Below are 23,276 nucleotides of genomic sequence, written 5' to 3'. Positions count from 1 at the left end.
ATTCCTGCTTTGGAACACAGCCTTCTTTACAAGAGTAGACTATTCCTTACTGCCGAACGGAAGTGACAGAAGAACATTTCTAATCATAGCTCTGGGTGTGCCGGCTTTCATGTCTTCAGGAACTACAAGGATGCTGTTTCTTAAGATTTTAATGACCTTGGATAAAAGAGTATCTGCCCAAGTAATGTAGAACTTGCTATTTTATAGCCAGTAAAAACACAGATGTTCCTTTTAACACATCATTTGTACAGAGTCACGGTCATGGGTCCATAAGGCACCTGTATATCAAACTAGCTTTGCTTTAGTGGGAGCTTGGCTTTCAAACTCCAAGACACAGAGATGGCGTCTAAGAAAATACAAAGAAACATTTCACTTCAGCATTTTGTAGGCGAAGGTTTCTTAGATGTTATAAAGATCACACGTGTGTTGAATGACGATGTGCATATTTGATCTTTTTCTCCTAGTTAATGTGTGACCCTCTGACTCTTGGTTGTTTTCTTTTATTATAGGGGTTGAAATGAGAAAGATCACAGATTCGCATACGCCATCCAGTGAGACCGTTAACATGACACTCTACTACGTGCTGTCAAGCATGCCAGCTCCTCTGCTAGATCCACTCATTAGTGGGGAGGACAGAGAAAAAATGGAAGCCAGCTTGAACTATGCTGACCACTGCTTCAGTGGCCACGCGACCATGCATGCAGAGAACCTGTGGCCAGCAAAGCTGACCAGTGTCACCCAGATCTTGCAGCTTTCGGACCTGTGGAAGCTAACTCTCCAGAAGCGGGGCTGCAAGGGTCTTGTGGCAGCTGGAGTCCATGGACTTATGCAGGGAATGGTCCTTAGCTTTGGGGGTCTGCAGTTCACGGAAAACCATCTCCAGTTTCAGGCTGACCCTGATGTACTTCATAACAGCTATTCCTTGCGTGGGATCCATTATAATAAGGACTTGATTAATCTAGCTGTTCTGCTGGATGCGGAAGGAAAGCCCTTCTTGCATGTGTCTGTGAAATTCCAGGACAAGCCAGTTAGACTCTATGCGTGTGAGGCAGGCTGTATGAATGAGCCTGTGGAGCTGACCTCAGAGGCACGAGGTCATACGTTCCCTGTCATGGTGACTCAGCCCATCACACCACTGCTTTATATATCGACAGATTTGATCCACTTGCAGGACCTGAGACACACGCTCCATCTAAAAGCTATTCTGGCTCATGAGGAGCACATGGCCAAGCAATACCCAGGCTTACCCTTCCTGTTCTGGTTCAGCGTGGCCTCCTTAATCACATTGTTTCACTTGTTTCTGTTCAAACTCATCTACAATGAGTATTGCGGGCCAGGAGCCAAGCCGCTCTTCAGGAGTAAGGTATAAGGCTGCTGCTTTTGGCTGCTCTCCACTGAGTATTGTCAACCTGGTTTTCTGTCAGCTGTGCCTAGGGAGGTTCTGTCTTGGACTGCGAGGATTTTCAGTCTCTCTTGCAAGGAGCGATCTGTGGCTCTTGCAAGAAGCAGGATTAGGGCAGGGATTGGAGCAGTAGGGCTCACAAACATTAAAGATAAATCCATTGTCTGCCCTTCTTAAACATTTGTAAGGCTGCAGATCAAGGCAGACGTAACTTTTCTGACCCTTTTCCACATGCCGTTTTTAAGCCAACAGTGGCAGCTGTGTCATGAGATGGTGTTTCTTGTCATGCAGTACTGGCATGCTTGTGAGAGCTGCTGTACTTGTCTTCGCTGCCGTGTGGGAGGTGTGCACACTTGTCTGTCTGCTTTGAGCACGTCTTGTGTCATACAAGAACCCACAAAGGCAAGCTGGTGTTCTCAGGTGAAGGTGCTGACCTGTTGGGACTACTGGTCATAGATTTATAGACACTGGGCAGCCCTCCATCAAACTGCGTTTACCACCATCGTTTTGGGAAGGTGTGAGTTCGCATTTCTCCCACCCAGACAAAATGCACAGCTGTGTTAAGAGAAGCGCTGAGTGCTTTTTGCTGCGAGTTGGAGGTTCTGACTTCAAGCTCTACTGCATCTCGCTTTGTGTAAAGAATTTTAAATTCTTGGTTTAAGTTACCTTAGAAAACTTAGTTGCTGGTAAAAACTTAGCACAGAATAGACAATAGATGGTGATTTCTGCTCTTAGTACTGATACTTGCTGGTTGCATGTTGGTACAGAGAGGAAATGAAAGACAAGAGCAGGTTTGCTGTGTGAGCTAGCTGCTGTTCAGAGGCATCCCTCCCTAGGGCTGAACAGATGTAGTTTGTGTTTAAAAAAAAAAAAAAAAAAAAAAAAAAAAAAAAAAAAAAAAAAAAAAAAAAAAGAAATAAAAAAGGACACAGTTAAATAGAGCTGTCAGAGAAGTTCTAGCTTTAGATTGCCCTGTGTTTTCAAGTTATAAAAGAAAATTCAGATATGGTTAGCTTTGGGTAGATTTGGATAGAAGGTACTGGACTAAACTTGACAGTCCATACGTGAGGAGTGTTTAGAGTTGGCAGTTTTCCTCTAAGCTCACTGGAGCGCTGGAGATCAGGCCTCATGCCCTAGGAGGTCTGAATACCTGTTGTCTGTTGAAAGAATGAGTGGAAGGTGTTTGTGGCTAGACAAACTAACCTGGGAAGAGGTAGGAGAGCGATGTGTATCAAAGACAACTGCAATTATAAGTCTAAGATGTCGTGATCAAAACCTTAGTGCAAAAGGAGGAAGCAGTCAGGAAATCATTTCAATTGTTGTGAATACAGCTGTGCCCTGACATGCATCCTGAAACGTGTCCTTGAAATTATAAAATCATGTCCTTTTTTCACTGCTGTCTATCTGGTTGCCTTTGTCATTACAAGATTTGCCTTCTGCCTTTTACAAAATGACTTGTTAACCATTACTACAGGTAACTGTCCCTGACACTCTTCTCTGAAAGCCGAGGAGCTTCACAGCTACACAGCAAGGCTGATGTAACACCTCTTCCTTCTTGACACTGCAGAAAGCCTCACAGTGTACAGCAAACAAGTCTGCTGCCTCGTCTTAATGGACCTCCTTAAAATGAAGATGATGCAGAACTGGATTCCAGAAACAGGGATGAAGTGGAAGCCAGCTGAAGCTCCGAATCGTTGTAGCAGTAGGCAAGACCGATGGTGTTGAAGTAACACCCGCTTTCATTAATGGGATGGGAACATCCCGGTGTGAGTGACCTTAGTCCTGCTTTCAGCCTCCATTTGCACAGGACATCTGACCATTTTGCAGCTGAGAACAAGGACCTTTTGAAAGCAACAATCCTTTTGTGCCTTGTTAAGAGAGGAATCTGAGACTTGGAAGGTGTAGTTGTTGAAGAGTTGATCCCAGAAGCTGGTGTAACAGCTGTTTCTTTTTCCTTGTAAGCTGTTCTGTTCCCTGAGAGTAATCCATTTGGTGAAAATTCTTGAAGATATACTAAGTCCTTTGATATTTTGATCTGTTTTTTTTTTCATTTTACAGGAAAATAAAGAATCATGATTCCCTTCAGAGAGTTAACTTAACTAGAAAACTTCAGTAACTTCCTTTCTGGTACATATTTTTTAATTTATTGCTTGAGGGGAGGGGGAGGATGTTAATAATTTTGCCTCCAATTCACTAGCAAGTCAGTCAGTTGAACTGTAGATATTTAAGTGCTGGTTACAGATTTTTCAGCCCTTAGGACTGCAGAGTACAAAACCAATTTAATGAAATTGTTTCTTGGATTTACACTTGGAAATCCTGATCTGCAGGTTTCCTGTTCTAAGCATATTGAGACTTTGTGCATTGATTTGTTTTCATTATGGGGGGAGACATCCCACTTTCTAGTGACTTAAAGGTTGTTTGGTTTTAAAATACCAAAGCTGTTGTTTCTAAATAAATAACTTTCAGTCTAATTTGATCACTAAAGTGTGGTGGTTTGGCTTTTTTTTTCTTTTTGGTCTCTACTCCTCCCCTTGCTCTCCACCCAGTTAAAACAAGCAGAGCCTCATGTTACATTTGTGGCCAGTATTGACTATGAAAGTGCTTGGGTTAAAAGGAAATATAGTGTGGAAAATAATACATAAATGGATCTAGGCTGGGAACAGACAATTTGGAAGGCACAGTAAGAGACAGAAACACACAGGGTGGTGCTAATCCCCATTTCCCCAGCTCTGTATAACCATGTTCTAGCTTGAAGTGTGCAGGCCAAGCTTTACTTTTAAGAACACAGAAATGAACCCAGGGAAGAGTCAGGTAACAGATTTAATGGCCATTCAGCCAGTAATGAATCTGGCACATTTGGTGCTCCCAGTGAAAAGCCAGGGCAGGATTTAACTTTGAATTTTTAAATGGGTTATTATGGTTTCAGATGAAAAGCCTCCTTCAGAAAAGTAGATTTCGGTGTCTAGAACTTATCTGCAGACCATTCCACCCACTAATTGGTCTGGCATAGCTCCTGCCCAGGAACAGACTGAAGATAGGGAGGCAGTGGAGTACGTTATAAATGGTACACTAAGTCCGTTGTGTATCGAAGGAGATATCAGCCATTACGCGGTAACGGGACGTACCAGAAGTTCCTGCTCTTTCTTACTGAAGTTCTGTGAGCTGCTTAGTTTCTGTGAAACATCTGGCATGAAGATGATAAGAGCTCCCAGGGTGCTGTTTCCAGGCCACCACAGTGTCAGCTGGAGGCTGAGCCTTTTGATGTTCGCTGGAACGTCAAAAAGCTGGAACTGCCAACATTATGATGCCCACTGCATCCAAGAAAGATATTTCAGCCTGTTTAGACTGGAGAAAAAGGATAAGCAATGGTTACATAAAGCAGGAGTGGAACCAAAAAAGAAAGAAAAGCTTTGAGAGTGTGTTATGTTAAAAATATTATGATTATTATAAGCATTCCCCCATATAATAAATATTTCAGAATTCCTTTAGAAAGAAAGGGAAAAGAATAGGATTTCTCTGCTTACAGCATGCAAGACAACAGAAGGTTGTATTTGTGAATTGCAGAAATGCTTAATAAACTAACCAAAATTCCATGTTTTCAAGCACACCCATAAACCAGGACAGTTGAACTAGTAACTGAACATTGAAAATTTATACTTAATTTTTAGTTGGTATTCAATGAAAATGATAGTGGTGTGGAAGTTAAACTGAAAAGCGGAGTATAGTTAGCTTGTAAGTTCAGACATTAAGAAGAGAGACAACTAAATAATAAAAAAAATCTTAGAATCTCAGTTCTGGTCTCAGTTAATTCTGATTTATGTTTTTTGTCAGATAATAAATACAAGATGCCAGAACAGAGACTGGTAGATTCCATTTGAAATGCAGAATGCATCTTTCTTCAGTGCTATTGTTTGGGCAGGATAATGGATTCTTGAGGAGCAGACAAACAGCAAAACATTACGTATTTCTGCCTTCCGCATGAGTGCTCCAGGCGTCTTTCATCCAAACCAGTACCTACTGCTGGATGGAAGCTACAAAAATCAAGGATTTTCCTCATTGTGAAACTAACATTAAACAATAGATTTATTTCTGCTTTTTTGAAACCTCTAGTTTGGTCTGTATGTACAGTGCAACTCTGGTTACAAAAACTGGCATTACGGTATCTGTTTCCATTCTAAGAAGTCTGCCCCCTGGGTGGGACCTGGCTTCTGGGATAGAGATATTTGCTTTCTAAGTAACCAGTAACAGTTTTTCAGGCAAATCTGGGCAGATGGAAACATGACAGGGGATGGAAAATTCCTGTTGTTGAAGAAAAAAACTCTCACGATTAGAGGTAAATAGGAGAGAAGTGAAGTCTGGCTCACCGTGCTGCACACCGCCATCACGGACAGCTGGTTCTTTGTGTCACTTGAAACATCTTCCACCTCCAAGTGATAACGTACAGTTTGGTTTATTGAGGAGGTACAGCTGAAACACACGCAACTGGATCTGGAAAAGAAGAGGCAGGTTTTCAGTCGGTACAAAGTGGTAGTTGCCATTCAGTCACAAACCAGGACGAAATAAAATTCTGAGCAATCATAGAATTGTACAGTAATTAAGGTTGGAAGGAGCCTCCAGAGATCGTCTAATCCAACCCCACTGACGTCTGAATATATCAGACAGCGTTACTGCTGACATATCAGCAAGTGTTAGAAAAATTAATTTAACACGTTCCTTCTGAAAACATTTCAAGGCAATGGGAAAGCCAACAGATGCTACAGATAATACGCAACTCAGCTGGAGGGTTTTTTTAACCAAGTTGTTTACATAGCCTGGCTCCAAGGTCCATCTAAACTGGGTATTTTTAGGCATTTGTGCTTATGAAAAATTATCCCATATTGCATAAATTTTCCATTGGTATTAAACAGCACTGCATTTTAAGTCACATGTCCCAGAGATAAATGCTAATATATAAAATGGCTGCAGAGCAGAGCCTGCAGCGTGCAGCTAACCGGCATCATGCTTGGGGTCCTCTTTGCTGTGCTGTCTCTGGCAGCTGCAGGTACGTATCCAATTTTAGCATTAGTTTTAAAGGAAAAATGAATTAAAATCTAACAGCGACTTTCATTTTTTTTTAGGGAAATCAGACATTCTGCAACAAAGCGGAAACAGTGTAGGCAGTTAATTAAAAGTTGCCTTAGAACAGTAACTAGGTGCTGTGCTATTCTGGTCTCTTTGTAGGGGCTCCATTAGCATAATTGCTGTCAGCCCTTAGCAAATTCAAAGTTATTTTATTTAACTTGAATACACTGAAATACAGTTAATCCACAGCAAATTGTCGCATTGGCTAAAAGCTGCATCTCAGCTGACGCGTGAGAATTTGGTTAAGCCAACAGGATTTGATTATCTGTCAGAAAAATGAAACTGTTCAATCAGGCTTTACATAACATTGGTCAGTGTTGACTGATGGCTCTATCTTCCCTTGTATCACATTAAATCACAGCCTGTCTTTGTCCCTTGCAATGTTCTGTACAAACACAGTCTATATTTTAAAAAAACCAAACCTCTCTTACAGACGTTTGTTTAAACCTCCTACTTTAAAAACATACATCCTATTCTGCATGTCTTCTAGCCTCTGGCTGCGGGGTTCCTGCCTACCCACCCATCACGTCCAGAGTTGTTGGAGGAGAAGACGCGAGGCCGTACAGCTGGCCCTGGCAGGTTAGTCCTTCTGTGCTTTCCCTGGAACAGGCAGGGTGGTGCTACCTTCACACAACATGGCTCAACAAAACCGGGTCTTCTATTTCCTCTTGCCTGTCACATCTCAGGTTTTGGATATTATATTCTGACCAATCCCAAAGTTTCCCATCTCTTTAAGAAAGCTCTGAACGTGCCACCTCTTGCTGGCTGTGCAGGCTTACATGTTCTTTCACTGGTCTTGGGCGCCATCCCATATTTAATCAAGATGACTGTGAAATCCAGTGGAGCGTACAATGCCCACTGGAGCACAGCTGTACATGGTGTTAAAAAATACATTTCTGAAGCAAATGAAATGCTCTGTTTGGGCCAGGCTTAACGAGAGCTTTGGAAGAAATAACATTAAAAAAAATCAAGCTTTCGGATGTTAGAGAAGGAGGAAACACTTTTCTGTGGCCAGGAGTTGGAAACTTGTTGCTTAAATCCTCCCACCATCTTCCAGCAGTACGTTGTGTTCTGGGTGCAGGAAGAAAGAGCAACAACGAGAAATCAGTAAGCAAGAATCAGAGCCTTACTCGCTACGTTGATTCTAGGTCTCCCTTCAATACTACGCAAACAGCAAATGGCAGCACACCTGCGGAGGAACCCTCATCGCAACCAACTGGGTGATGACAGCTGCCCACTGCATCAGGTAAACAGCAGAGCCGGTCCCCGGACACAGCGCGTGGCCTGAGAGAGAGGAAGCAGAACCGTATTAATGCCAGTTCTCTCTTCCCAGTTAAGAGCTCCCAGTTACAACTAATAGCTCAGAAGAAGAATGACACCTTTTTCTTTTTTTTAAAATAAAGTAGTACAGGGAATCCCCCCTCTCCTGCCATACACTTACCAGAATTATATACTCTTCATTTTCTGTAAATAACTACAAACACCATTATGTTTTCAAGCTGCCATTAAAATTCAGCTGTTGCCTGTTTCTATATTTTACATGGCAGTGAGATCCACATCTTAACTGATCAATCTGCTCCCTGAAGAAATGTTTTGAATATACCAGTAATTTTCAGTGAGCTCTTCCTATTATGCATGGGGCAGTGTAACAAAGAAAGGATCAGGGACAGCCATGCCCTTTCATCGTCAAAAGAAAACTCTTTTTGGTTTGCTAGTATATGTCCTTCAATAGGTACATACGGTTCTTGGTTATGCTAACACTAAGTTGTAGAAAATAAATGAAATAAGGATTGGCTGCATGTTCCAAATCCCACATATGGTACCTATCACACAGTTAACTACCAGTGAGGCTGTTTATTGTTGTCAGAAAAGCAGTCCAAATTATTTACTTCACTGGAGAATATGGGCTGAATCCTGCAAAGACTGGAGACACCCTGAGTTTGTGAATGAAGGCGTAAGCAGGAGCTGACAGGACTGCACAGAGCAGGAGAGGAAACGGTGGTTCAGCCTAGCACAGAGTGCTTTGTCCTAGCAAAGCAGTCAGGCACCAGCTCTGCGCCACACAAATCCCGCATGTGATGCGAGATTACAGTCTTAGGGACATTACTGGCTATCTCAGGTGGCAAAGATGCAGGTGCCTCAGCAGCAAGCCAGTAGCTGCAGAACTAAGTGTCAATCTTTTTCTTGCCCAGTTCTTCTAGGAAATACCGAGTATTTCTTGGAAAATACAACCTAGCAGTTGAGGAAGAAGGATCAGTTGCACTTTCTCCAGAGAAAATCATTGTCAATGAGAACTGGAATTCACAGAAAGTTGCAAATGGGTAAGTTGGTGGAAAATACTTTTTCAGTTATTAGATACAGGGCAAAAATCAAACTGCCTGAATCCCACCCACCCTGCGATGAAGCAATTAAATGCATAAACGTTTAGAGCCTCCTGTTACAGCTTACAGTGGTACTTCTCTAAATGTTTGCTCATAGATGAGATTTGAGTCTCCAGTTTGTACCTTTCTCCCTCAAGAAGATAAAGAACTTTCAACATTAATTTCTTACCGATTGTGTTTGCAGCTGCCATTTCGAATGCTCAGGCTTGGGGGCGAAGCTGTTCTAGCAACGAGTTCTTCTGTATAGTGGAAGGGAATGAGTTAATTTATACAACACTCTTTGAAGCCTCCCTGTGAACAGCATAAACGCAGATTATAACTGATCAGTGGTATTAATATCTTTGTTGCTGAAGTCCTGCTGCAGGCTAAGGGCATTTGCAAAGAAATCCCCTGTTTGCAGGTCCTTGGAGTTAGTCCCAACACATGCCTCGGTTTGGTGAAAAGATCCTATAAAAGGCAGTTTCGGCAGCCAGCAGGAAAATGGACAGTTCTCCAGAGAGCAGTCTTCCAGTCCACTGATTTCCCCTGTGCTTTGAGGGTGGAGGAATCTTTGCTGCCTCTGTCGTGGCTGCCTTGCTCCCTCGCATCTCTTCTGAATAGGCCAAGTGCTGTATAACGGCGCAGTATTCATGGTTCTGTGTCTTAATCTATTTGCAAACCTCTTCGCCCCTTCCCCTGCTCTTCCCCACTCTCAAGTGTGTGCATGTGAACACAGGTACGACATTGCTCTGATCAAACTCCCTGAACACGTCACCTTAACTGACCACATTAAGCTGGCCTGCCTGCCCGCGGCACAAAGCATCCTGTCCTCCAACACTGCCTGCTACGTGACGGGATGGGGAAGACTGCGCAGTGAGTACTCAGATACTTACAAAACTGTGGAACAAAATCTTTCAGTGCTGCCTTCTCCTTGTGAGACTGACTGGAAAAAGGCTGTGACGGTGCTCAAGATCCCCACAGCCTCAGTGTAGCAAGGTACTCACACAGTACGATGTTTCCCTGCCTTTCAGCTTTCTTTCGCTTGTAATGGGGCGAGTAAAGCACTAGAGGGCCCTGTACTAAGGGTGTAGGAGCTGTTGTAACTCAAATGTTAACAGTGTGCAGACTGGGGAATTTGCTCCCCCTGATGGACCCTGCTGACTAGCTGAAAAGGCACGTAAGGGAACAGATGGAAAGTGAAGAAAATCTCAGAGACTTCAGCAGAAGTGTCAGCGCAGCGCGAGGCAATTCCCAGTGCAATAAGTAAACTGCAAATTCCTGAACCAAAAGCAGCTCTCTATTTCCCTAACGATGAGACATTTTTTAATGGAATGCAAATTATTAAGTTAAGGGCTTTTAAAATATATATCAAATAGAGCTAAGGAATGGATTATACAGTTTCTTCTTTAATACAGCCCCTGTGGAGCTACTTACCTGGAGGGATAGTAGCCAAGCCCTGGGAGAAACTTAACCCTGCAGTTCGGTTCTTTCTTCAGTGCCAGCTGGTACCATGACTCCTCTGTTTCTATTCCCTCCCAGCAAACGGACCTCTTCCAGATGACTTGCAGCAAGGGCTTTTGCTGGTGGTGGATTATGCAACTTGTTCCAAGTCCAGCTGGTGGGGAAGCGTAGTGAAAACCACCATGGTTTGCGCTGGTGGGGATGGAATCATCTCCAGCTGTAACGTGAGTCCAGAGAACACCACTCTTGGGCTTGATGGGAAGGAAACAGGCCTGATGGGAAGGAAAGCTTAAAAAAAAAAACCCCCAAAACCCAACAAGCGGGAGCTATTCGCACTGTGACTGCCATTAACTGTGTTGCCCCTTCCTCCCAGGGGGACTCTGGTGGCCCACTGAACTGCCAAGGTGCTGATGGCAAGTGGGAAGTGCACGGCATCGTCAGCTTTGGCTCTTCCCTTGGCTGCAACTATTACCACAAGCCCTCTGTCTTCACTCGGGTCTCTGCTTACAATAGCTGGATCACGCAGGTAAGGTGCCAGGTATTGCTGCTAGAGAATACATACACTCGGCTACTCCTGAGGTTCTCTCTGACTGAGATTTCTGCCCCCTACTCAGGGAGCTGGATCACTTTTGATTCAAATGCTACTTTACATACAAGCAACCTCTGTAGTCAAGCCCTTACCAGCACAAAAGCAGTCTCTGCAGCAAAAAAGTGTCCTCTTCTTAAATAGACACCCAATTATTTTAACTTTTAAGTAAGTCTCAGTGATCAGGAATGCACTCTCCCTTTATACTAGAGCTATAGTCATAAAGATTTTACTGGTATGACTTTGGAAGCAATTACTTAAATTTGTACTCATCAATAACACTGATTCTTGCAATTGCATCCTACAAAGCAGCACATTCTGCTCAAGTCTGGAACATCCACTATCTTTTAATTTAATATAACCTTTAATCTAAAAAGTGACTGAGAAGCAAAAGTTTTATTTCAGTTATTTAAATCCTGCATCTCGGATGCAACATACACTATTCACAAATTCCTGGGTCTTGTGGTCTGATTTTTTACTTGTTTTACATTTTTATAGGTTATGGCAAGCAACTAATCCAAAGAGAGCCAGCTGATAAGTGCCAAGAAGCAAAACAGTTTCACAGAGTCATAATTGTGACACCTTTGATCACAAAGAGCTGGGAAATTATGCTTTTGACAACACGAGTATCGTATGTAACCACACTGCAATAAACACTATTTTTTGCAAGATGAAAGAAAAACATGTGTCCCTGTCACTTCTTCCTGGGTATCGTCAGGACCAGAGCATGCATTTAGAGATAATGCTGGAGACCTTTTCAGCCTTCCCCCTGCCTTGGGCTGGAGCTTGCTCCCTCACCTGGGGAAGAGGTGAGGCTGCTGGGAAGAGGCTGGGCAGTCAGAAGAGTTAGAGAGCCTCAGGAACAACTCTGGGGGAGCGGGGGTAAGAGAGCAAGGACGGGCAGGGCTGAAGGCAGCAGGCAGGCAGCTGTTGGGACCCCCGAGTCTGCGAGCGGGACTCGCCAGAGCAGACAGTGGCGATGCCCAGCGGGGAGGCAGCACGCGTGCAAGCGGGTCCATGCAGGTGAGTGCGGGAGCGCTGCAAAATGCTTTTACAGAGGTTTTTCATTCACTCTGATCTGGACATCCAGCGAGGGGAAGGGTAAAACCCAGCAGTGAGTGCCGGCAGCACCTCTGCAGACCTTTGTCCTTTGCGTCCCCGCTGCTCATTTTTAAGTCATTCAGACACCAGGTGAAGACCTCTGAACGGTCACTGTCGGCAGACAGAGACACAGATGGGGACTCCTTGTCAAGCACAAGCAGAATCACCAGCTTTTAGACTGGTACTAAATTAAAGCCCCTATCTATATTTCTTTCACTGTAATCAAAGGTAGGCAGTATAAAATCAAGGTGGATTTTTGTTGTCTTTTTATCATCCCACCTGGCACATACTTGGGTGCATTCAAGAGTAAAACAACTGATTAAAAGAGGAGGACAGTAGAGTAAGGAACAGTGGGAATTCTGTTGTGAAAACAGAAACGCATCTGGGTTCAGAGATAAATTTTTCTAGGCTTGTGGTTCCTTTCAGTTGGACATTTTGCAGCTGTTACTTTTAGACTGAAAAGAAATATATATATTTTAAATCATAAATTGTATGAAATAAATAAGAGAAAATATGGCTGTTTATCATCTTTGGGGACTGTACCGTAACTACCTCCCTTGTACTTCACAGCCATTGACCACCATCCTGCTGCAAAGAGCAGCAACTTGGTTTGCCTCTGCTGAGAACTAGCAGGTGTCACTGGGCTTTTATTTATCTTATTTAAAATGTAATTTCACCTACCTGAAAGAGCAGGGGATCCGAGAAGGTTTTTTTTTCAATCACCTCTGCTATACAGAGGAAAAGACAAATGGGAAAAAAGATTGAGCTTAATGGACTGATGAGCATCCCAGTCCCCTGGTTTGTTCTTTACCAGTGGAAATAAGGGTTGCCCAGTTATTCAGGAGTCGCCAGCTTTAGCACATCCTGAGATGTTTTCATGAGTATCATTAATGTAGGATTGTAAATGATTGATTAATAGTTCTGAAGATGAAAAGTATTGAGAGGTTACTTTGCTGTATGAGCATGGACATCAGTCACATGCAGCATGAAAGAAGGAGAGAAAAGATAATGACAAAGTCAAACAGTAAAAATGGGATGTGCATATTCTGCTGTAAAATCTGAAACAAAGCTGAAATTTGATTTATTTCCCTATTGAAATATTTGGACAATGTTATGGAAATGTGAGCTCATTTGAAGATATCAACACAAATTATTCCTCATCTGCAAAATCCTATTATGAACAAATTCTAAAAGTTTGATTAAAAAAATTCAACCCTGGAATGAGTAACCCATCTTTTCATGGGTTTCCCTAGGATTTGGATAGAAGTAGCAGAGAGAATAAAACCTACAGCAAATAATTTTATCAGTCTTAATACTCACAGAAAAACTGTATGATTTCATTCATGTGTTTTCGGGGTCTGAGTGTGTCATGGAAATAGTCTCTTTACTACACCTTTTCTTTTAAAATAAAATATCATAACAGATGTTTATGTCAAACCATAGCAGAATATGACTTCCAACAACGTTCAGGTAATGCATGTTCCTATGCTTTGTTTCAGAATGCATGTGAATTGCTAACTATCACTGCCAGCTCCAGTTATGTTTTCAGAAGCTGTAAGAAACACCCCAGGGATCAGACACCTCCACTCTTTTTGGTTTTTTTCAGATGTTCTCACCCCTCCAATGCCAGTGGTAGAAAACCAGTTCAAAGGATTTGGACAGCATGCATGATCTCCCTCTGCAGCCTTCTTGGAGCCATTTCTTTTGATTTGAGCAACAGCTTGGAAATATGGAGAAACACAGAGAAAGCCCTTCGGGAACTTGCCTCCTGTGAACACCTTTGGGCTGTTCGCCTCATCCATCTCCTGCAGGAAGAGAGACACAGCTGGGTGCTCCCAGCAGCAGACAGGAGGAATAGATCATTTCATGCTCAACTCCTGGGGAATTTAAACTCCCTCTGTACGGCAAGTGAAGCAGAACTCTATTGTGAGAACTGCCAATGCACGAAAGAGAAAATCTCAATTTGTAGATTTTACATCACCGACATGAGACAAAAATTAAATAGCACAGGGGATACCGAAGCCAGGCAGGTGCTATCCAGAGTGATCTCTGAACTGCTGGAGCGTTTCAGGAGTCCCCATGAAGACCTCGAAGCTATGAGATACAATCCTGACTGGGCAGATATAGTAGCTTTTAAACTCATCCTTCAGATCAGAGAGGCCATGCTTAAAGCTCATTTAGCGCCAGCAGCCGCAGGCTTTCAAACAGGATCACATCCATTTTTTGCCATTCTGAACTATGCTGTCCTCTCATCAGAGAGCGTACAAAAGTGCTGGCTGGAAAACGTCAACCTGTCACTCCATTTCACCCACTATGAAGGAATCTCCTTTTTCAACCCATTCCTGGCCCCAGACGAATTTGTGTCCGTCGAAGCCTTGCTGAAGGGACTGCATTATGCCCAGAGCTGCCTGCTGCAGAAGGGACAGGAAAAGCTCATCAAGAAATCTAAAGAAATCCTGTCCACAATGAGCCTTAAGATCAGTCTGTTAGTGATAGCCTGCCTCATTCACCCCATAATCCTGATGTCTTTCAAGCAAATGACAGATTGGATACACAACTATGCCAGGAATCTCAAGGAAAAGACAGAGGACTTGAAAAGGGAGCGGCGGCTAGCTGAGGACCTCTTACACCAGATGTTGCCAAAATCTGTAGCCAAACAGCTAAGGAAATACCAAAAAGTTGAGGCAGAAAACTATGATCAGGTTAGCAAATGGAAAGGATGCTGTCACCAAGGAGAGAAAAGTATTCACTTTAAAAAGCACCTACCTTGCCCCTGTTTTGAGGAACCTGGATTTGCACCCATAGTTGAGTGTGAATGGAAATCCAGATATTCACGATGGGTTTTGGAAAGAGCTGTGCAATGTGCCATGAAGCACCGAGGCTCATGGGGAAGGAAGAAGAGCTGAGATTTCAGAAGCATAGCTTTAGATGTCAAAGATCCTGTATTGGCAAGTTGTTGTCTTTGGGTTCGGAGCCCACTCATGAGCGCTAGCCAGCATCGTTAGATCACCAGTACACAGGAGCAAGAAATGAGCTTCCTCTTTGTAAAATAGAAAGATTCATGGAAAAAAACAACTTAGGGCAAACCCTGTCTGTACTTGCCTGTAGGATTCCATAAACATAAGTGAAAGAAGAGCATGGGACAGAAGGAGGAGAGGGACAGATGATCTCGTAGCCTCTAGTGTGTGACCGTAAGGAAGCCTGTCACACACAACCAAGGGCAGCCTTTGGCCAGGCACCCATTTATTTGCAGCTCTGCCTCAGAGCGTGAATGCTGCTGCCAACGCTGAATTTAGCAGCTGCGCTGCACAGCCCACAGCCAAAATCCTCGTGCTATAGTTGTTGCAATTCTAGTCACTCCTTTTCCCCTGGACCCTCCGTTACTTTCAGCTGTGAAACACAATAATAAATGTTTGCATTTCATTCGTAGGTGTCATTATCAAAACAGCAACCTGTAATTGCACAATTAATTATAATTCACCATAGTCATGACATCAAAAGTAGCTGAACCAAGGCAGGGAGTGAAAAGGTGGCTCTTGTGGATTAATTGGTATTACCAAAAGAAAATAAAAGAACAATTTTAGTTTAAACACTGACGCAGTTCAGGCAGCACAGAGAAGAAACCCTTAGATCTTTGCCAACAGCTATAACACACATTTTCTTTCTGCAATTCAGTTATTATGGTTTCTATAGTTCTTTCCTTTATAAGTTTGATTTTTCTAAGAAGTGAATCTCTCTGTAAATTACTTGGTCATAGCAAAGATAAACATCATTTGAAGAGAAACAAAATCCAGTTAATACTTCGTAATTCAACAAGAGCACAGACGGTAGCAGAGTTTTTATTTTGCAGGCTCTTCAGACACCTAATTTTGATCTCTACCATGCTTTAAGAGAAAAATCAGGCCCAAGTCTGTTGATCACTGCTCACAAGATTGAAAATGTTTGACTTTCAGTCTCCCATTTAGCACAAGACATTCAGAAAAGTGCAGATCACAAACTTGGGAGATAAGTGTAATTTTATCTGTCAAAGTAACAGAGAACAATACAGAGCCAGAGCTTGTTAATTTAGGATTGTATCTATTTGGTTCTGCCACACTAGTTCTGCGTGCAGCCTGTACCTTAGGCTGTTCTGCTCAGAATTTCACAAACCCCCAAACTCTTCAAAGGCTCCACTACTGCTGCCCAGAGCCCTTTGCTTCACACTTTCCTTCTCCTGTTTACAGGTGACTATCTTTTTCTCGGACATTGTGGGGTTCACGAGCATTGCTGCCTCCTGTACTCCCTTGCAAGTTGTTGAGATGCTCAACAACCTGTATGTCTGCTTTGACAGCAGGATCGAGTCTTACGATGTTTACAAGGTGAGTACAAATCTGCCGGCAAGGAATCTAGAAGCTGCTGAAATCTTGATTTGTTCCCTAGTGAATATCAAATACACCAGGTCAGCTGGCCAAAAGCCATGAAACCCGAGACCCACCATCACAGGGACCACACCACAGCTGTGCAAGTGGTGAACAGCCAAGATATATTTTATTCTGATCTCCTTTTGAAAGAAAAGCTTGGTGCTGACCACTTAGTGACACATGCCCCTTCCCTTCAGGTGGAAACCATTGGTGATGCCTACATGGTGGTGAGCGGCTTGCCAGAGAGGAACGGCGCCAAGCACGCTGACGAGATTGCCAAAATGTCCCTGGATCTGGTGGCAGCAGTTCGTCAGGTTACAATCCCTCATATGCCAACGGACAGACTGCAGCTGCGGGCTGGGATACACACAGGTATGCGGCTGGGGTGGAGGCATGAGAAGAAGAGAATAGGACACAGTCTAATCGTGTGAGGAGAAAAGATTTCTGCACTTCTGTATGAGCCATTGTCTCTCTGGGATGAGTATTTCTCCCCGTTCCAGCAGTAACAGAGGAGCAAAATGACTTCTGCTTGCATCAGTGTGGAAAGGGCCGTGAAACAATTTAATATTGGCAAAGCGCATCTTCCCCCAATATCAGCACCAAATCACAGCGAACGGCTGTGATAACAGCTAACCAAATCACAACTTCTCTTCTCAGTTAAATCTGTGCAGCCAAGCCCTAGGCGCACCGAGTAGTCCCAGTTCCTGTTGCCCTCTGAGGACCAGAGTGACTAGCAGTGGTGTCTGCATTTGGCACCTCCCTGCACTTTCTTCACTTGTTTCTTATCGTGGTTTCTCTGCCTTGCGTTTTCTCAGGACCCTGCGTAGCTGGAGTTGTGGGGTACAAAATGCCTCGTTACTGCCTTTTTGGGGACACCGTGAATACAGCCTCCCGCATGGAGTCCACCAGCCTACGTAAGTTTCTCGGGCATGATCCGGGCAGTCCTCGTGTACCAGTCAGGCTCACGCCTGCACGCTATGTCTCTTAGATGCTGCAATGAAAGAAAAACCCCTAACAATCCCACACACCGAGCAGATGTGATTGTGCAGATGCCCAGTGCAGCACTGCACAGCCATGGCAGTGGGTCAGTTGACTACTCAGCTTCTCCTGTGTTTTGGCCAACATCTCTGTACAGTGACAGAGTCTCCAGCCAAAGTTTAAGGCATCTTCCCCTTCTTTATGACCCTTCCTTAACTTGAAATTTTCCAAGGAGGAGGTGGGAACTCTGGTCTGATAAAGGCAGGAGGGCTGGTGTGTGTGGTCTCAAGGACTAGGGGAGTCATTTGTTTCTAACGCTCTGTTCTGAATCCTAGCGCAGAAGATCCATATCAGTTCTGCTACGTATGATGCCCTTCTCTCAGATGATGCATATGAAATTGAACCGAGAGGAGAAATTGAAGTCAAGGTAACTTTGCAATAGTAAAGGAGTTTAATGAAATAGGAAAGAGATACAATACATTTGGCCATTGCTCTTCTGTGAACTGCAAGTTAATTTTTTAACTGTGGCCCCAAGGGCATTTTGCTCCTCCTAATCAACAAAAAAGTGTTACTGTGTGCACTGAAATACAGCTGCTATGTCTGTACCTGCATGGAACCACATAAACGTGGGTGAAAATGTTAGGATTCCATTACAAAGACACAGGGTGTAGGGCTGATTTTAAACCCTTAGCAACACTGCCAGCGACCAGCGAGGCCTTTCTCTGGACTGCAAGAATTATCAACACCCAAACTGCACAGAAGTTACAACACTTTGACAGCAGTCACTTACGAGAGGAGAGAGAACTAGTGCAGTACAGGTAGTAGCCCTGGCTATACTGATTCTCTGCCCTGCTTCATATCCCATGAAAACAGTATTTTTCTGTTCTCTCCTTTTCCTGTCCCAGGGCAAAGGGAAAATGAAAACCTACTGGCTTCTTGGTAACAAGAACTACAGTGTCCAAAATGACAGCCTGGTGTGTCACTGGAATCCAGCAATCTCCAAGAAAAAGAAGACAGAAAGTAGCCAGCAATCTGTCCAACAAGTAAGGAGGTGAACGTTTAGCAGAGTGATGAGCTGTTTGCCAAGGGCTAAGACATGTAGAACTTCCACCTTTGTCCTGCAAGTGGAGGGCTCTGCTGTGCACAGGTACAAGCTCTAATGCCTGTTCCTCTCTGCCAACAGCTCAACACCGGCGCTGTGGGAGCAGCACTGGCTGAGCAGAGCCCTGCGATGCCCTGGGATGAGCTGAGCCCTGACAGTCACACTCAAGGGAGTTCCAGACCAGTCTGGAGCCCTAAGAGCATCACCCATGGTGTGAGCCAGAAGCTGAGTGATGGCTTTCATCAAAGCTCCCATCAGAGCCTCCGGGACAGCCTCACTTCACTGGGCTTGCCTGCTGTGGGGGAAGGTGACAGAAGTGCCGAGTTAGAACACAGGGCACAGCTTGGAGACCATGTTATGAAAGCAATGCAGAAAAATGAGTTTCTCCCAGGTTTTGTGGATGAGATGTAGCAGGATGTGAAATGCTTGGGCTGCTCCAGGCACACACATTTCTATTAAATAACATTCTCCACATCTCAGAACTTGTCTATATAGAATATTTACATGGGTGCAAATACAACTGAATTTCCTTTAAAAGATATCTGCAAGCACACGGTTAAGATTTTCCTGTTAAGGTAGCTGGTATGTTGCTCCAATACTTTAACAGCAAAGAAAACAAACATAAATCATATTACAGCAAGATGCATCAGAGAAAGCCATGAAGAATATAAATCAAATCCTTAAGTAAACCTTAAAAACTCTTTTTAAAGTCAATCCAAGGGGCTGATGTTGGGCTGTTTTTTCAAAATGCTTGATAGTATTACTAGAGATGTGTGGAAGCTGCACAGGCATGCTCACACACCGTTAAACAAACACACCATCACACGTACTCAAACACACGTACATAAATCCAGGTTGATACCCACTAGCGATACTGAAAGGCTGGAATCCTTTCATCTGGTTCCTGTCAGCACTCAGCAGTGGCATCAAATGTGGAAAAAACCAACAGGAAAGGTGAGACAGAGATAAACATGGTTGAAGACTTTCAAGTCAGTGAAGGAAAATGCCTCAGGTGCATATACCCCCCCAAGCAGGCATGAAAGGAACCCACTGGGGAGAGGGACAGCTGGGTACCGTAGGGCAGCTCCGAGCCACAGGAGCCCCTCGCTGTCTCTAATTGTTATGAAAATCCTGGGTCAAGATCAGAGGCAAATTATTTGCATGAAAAATCGAGCCTGTTCTGATCTTCATCTATTCAGAGGCTTCGGTGTGGATTTTTAATTTAGAAAATAGTAGAAAATGGCCCTGTGTGCTTGACAATAGACAGCAATTAGTGTTTATTAATGAAACATGCTTTGGTCCAGCTCTGAACAATCCCTCTCCAGAGAGGAAAGGATGAGCTGCTTTCTATGCACACGGCTGATGCTTTGGTATGGAGGCTTGGTTTCCAAAGGTTTTGCGTTGTCTGTGGCTAACACACAACAAGCCTCGGTGTGGATGAAGGCTGAGACTCTACCGGGTTGGCTGGCCTAGCTCCTATCTTTTAACAAGATGAAATGTTTTCTGAGCAGAAAATCTGGGCCTGGATCATAATAACACAAAGTCTCAGGTTTATTCTGTGACACTTTTCAACCTAGTCAAAGGTACAGAGCTATACCTTCGACTAGACAAATCCTGCCGGGATAAAAACCATTTCCATTTTCCCATTTTTGAGTCTGACACTCGAAGCCAGCTTCTCCACAGCCTTCCCCAAGTATCAGTCAAAAGTTGCACCTCATTTCCATAAAGATCATATGGAATATTTTAGCCATCCTGCACCAGTCATGCTGCTGAGTTACATGCTGCTGGAAAATAAGTTGTCCCGGTCCTCTCAGCAGATGGAGAAAGAACCTCTGCTTCCCCCTTCAGCCTGGCTGTTCCCGTCTGAACTCAGGCACGGCCAGAGCAGGGCGGTGCAATCATCAGCATCTCCCCGGACTGAACGCCAGGTGTCATTACAAGCCTGTCCGCTGCGTTCACAGTCCTTTGAGCATCCTTTTGGGCTGCCAAAAGGAGACTGGATTCTTCCCACATACACTTTGTCACAAGCAGTGAAAGAAGAAGGGAATGTCCCCTGCCACAGCATTTTCTTCTTGAGATGGAGAAACACAGAGAAGTCAGAAGGGCAAAACAAGTCTTTCAAGACAAGGCATTAAATAGGAACCTGCCCTTGAAACCAGAGAGCAGGTAAAGAGGGAGGCAGATTAATAAGATGAAATAGAAAAGCGCATATATCCTAGAGTATTTGTCAGCTTCTAGCTGGCCCTGATTACCAAACTCACTCTGGCAACGACTGTTCCCTTCTCTCACATATTCCAGGACAGTTGGGATGATCTCTATGCCAAGATGCAGAAACAGAAGCCAAACAAATCAAGGCTAAGCATGTGAGCTAATAAGCTAATCTTGACTCTGCTAACAACTTGTTCAATGACCTCCAGTAAGTTACCTAACCTATGGCTCTGCACTGCTTTTCAGGGTGTTAAGAAGTTTGTTATTAAAGATGTGTCAAAATGAGAGGGAGGTGGGAAGCTGCAAACAAACCCAGTTCATTGAAATTAATAATTTTGACAAAGTCCATGCCAGTGACATTTCAAAGATCCTGGATGATAGTGCTAGAAAAAGAGAGCAAAACCTACCGCAGACTATGCAATAGTTGGGATATTCACCCAGAATCAAGAAGTCCTGTCCCCCAAGTCGCTCTGTCCTTCCATTAATGCACTGGCATACTCCCAGCTCCTGCTGGGATGCTCAGCACATGAACCCTACTGCCACCTTTGTCCTCACCCATTAAAGCCCAGCTGGGGCCAGCTGTTTGGTCTTTAGCGTATCCAGTAACAGCAGCCACTTCACACTCACAGTACGCGAGCCAACAGTATTTTCAGTCCTCAGCTGCATGATGGCAAGCTGGGAAGCTCCGCTGGCTAACAGTCTCACACCTCGCAGAGGTTAGGCTATACACCCAATGGCCCTGGTAAACCCCAGGGTACCAACCTTGAGGGCTACTGGTTTTGTCTCATGTACCTGCTTTCAGTACTGCTCAGAAAAGGCCCATGGACAAGTCACCCGGGAATCCAGCTGGATGCGTAAGGGCTTTATGCCATTTCCTATTTATCCTTCAGGACATGGTGCGTTGGAGGTTGCAGGGAGTCCATTAGCTGATCAACTGACCTGCAGGTACAAAGAGCTGCTTAATTAGCAGGTCCAAAGAAACATAAGGCAGGGAGTTGTGTGTGGTGTGTCACTCCCAAGAGAGTGACATAAAGGCAACAGCTGCCTGAAAGCATGCTTTTTTTTCCTGTTTGGAGCTTTAGTTCTTTAAAGACATGGCCTTTTACTCTCTGCTAATTAAAACCAGCAGTTCAGGCCCGCATTGATCCTTCAGTACAAGGACTTGCATATTCGAGCTCATGGAAACGGCAAAAGGCAGGAACATAAAAGCCCAGTAATTCTGTGGAGTTTGTGCTCCTTGTCCTCATCCCACAGTAACTCCTAATTTTTCTGTAAGTGGTTTTTATTTGTTCTCAAAGAAGGTCACTGCTGCACATGCCCTTCAAGGACAGCACAGGCAGACACAAACTGGCTTTGCTAGGGGATCAGAACCACAGTTTGACTCCTAGGCTAGTGCTCATCTAATGAGGCCCAAAAAAGAAAGGATAGTGATTAGAACAATTGTCCTAGGCAAACCACAGGGGACTTGGAGTAAGTCCACTCACTATTCTTCTAAATGCCCTATCTGGCCGCAGCCAGTCCAGAAAAGAAGTTCTTTCTATTGCAAAGTGCTTGAAATACAGAACACCTCATGCAGATCGGACCAGATCATACAACTTTGTGATGTGCAATCACCCTGCCTGTCTGGAACATTCCTGTTGCCATTTAGCTCAGTATGGGTCTAACAGTGACAGCAGTTTCCCCACCATGCTGCTCAGTATTTCTTGGTGCCCAAATTTAGGCTGACAGAGGCCTTAGCTGTGGACCCTAAGGACCAGGGATTTTGTTTTTAAACTCTCACGAACATGCACAAGGCAGGAGAGAGTCACAATCTATTTCAGGAAGGTGTTTGTGGCAGTCAGGCTAAAATTAGACCATTTGTTCCTAAAAAGACCGTGTAGAACGACAAGGATTTGGCAAGAGGCTCTTCAGTTAGGAATGTGACACAGGAAGCACCTACAAGGCTGTTGGCAGTGATGTCACCTGGCTGCCACACGGTGCTGCACTGTGGGGTCCTGGGAAGCTCCAAGAGAGAGCACTGGAACTTGTTCAAGCCACTCTGTATCTGCAGCCGGCTGAGTACAGAGCAGGGCGCCAGGCAGAAGTGTCGACAGGCTCCACCGCTTAACGCTCCCAGATAAGGGAATCTGCAGCTGTGACAGAGAACTGTTATTCTTCCACTATTTGTGATGGGCTCTTCAGTGAAGTATCAGTCTCCTCTTCCTGTCATGCCCCTCTCCTCTTGCTGCTCCAGGAATTCCTGTCTCCTGAACCTTCTGCCTTCCACACATGGCTCACCAACACTCTGTGCTTAGCAGCCCCAGGCTGGCAGGATCATTAGGGAGCAGATCAGCGGGCACTGGGCCCAGCAGCGCAGCCTGAAGGGACAGAACATTTTGTTGTCTCAATGAAGCTAAGTTAAGGGCTACCAACCCAAGCTCTCAGACCTGTACAAGTAGGGATCTGTTCTGAGGTCTAAAGTACAGTACTATAATGATTAGGGATGTGCAAAAAATAGCTCTGGAAAGCCACACGGTGTTACAGTAGGAGGTACAGAAGTTTTAAATGCAGCCTATCT

The 23,276-nt window shown here is 44.2% G+C and overlaps 2 protein-coding genes across 2 annotated transcripts in view; both read left to right on the top strand.

The window, feature by feature from the left end:
- Positions 1-1,369, top strand: part of KIAA2013 (KIAA2013 ortholog) — a gene marked incomplete at its 5' end in the record, with an annotated part of 2,029 nt that extends 660 nt beyond the window's left edge. Inside the window, one exon of the mRNA XM_010138190.1 lies at positions 510-1,369. Coding sequence (XP_010136492.1) covers positions 510-1,369 — 860 coding nt within the window. The remainder of the gene's footprint in view (positions 1-509) is intronic.
- A 5,031-nt stretch (positions 1,370-6,400) lies between these two features.
- On the top strand, positions 6,401-18,456 carry LOC104495240 (chymotrypsin-like elastase family member 2A). Its single transcript, XM_010138189.1, has 8 exons — positions 6,401-6,443; positions 7,014-7,102; positions 7,672-7,769; positions 8,716-8,844; positions 9,620-9,756; positions 10,423-10,568; positions 10,718-10,870; positions 18,427-18,456. Exons 1-8 carry the CDS (start codon positions 6,401-6,403, stop codon positions 18,454-18,456), a joined length of 825 nt encoding a protein of 274 aa, XP_010136491.1.
- Positions 18,457-23,276: the final 4,820 nt, after the last annotated feature.

Source organism: Buceros rhinoceros, unplaced genomic scaffold (genome assembly GCF_000710305.1).
Source record: "Buceros rhinoceros silvestris isolate BGI_N320 unplaced genomic scaffold, ASM71030v1 scaffold28406, whole genome shotgun sequence".
NCBI lineage: Eukaryota > Metazoa > Chordata > Aves > Bucerotiformes > Bucerotidae > Buceros > Buceros rhinoceros.
Note: the sequence above shows the minus strand (reverse complement) of the source record. Positions and strands in the feature narration are given on the sequence as shown.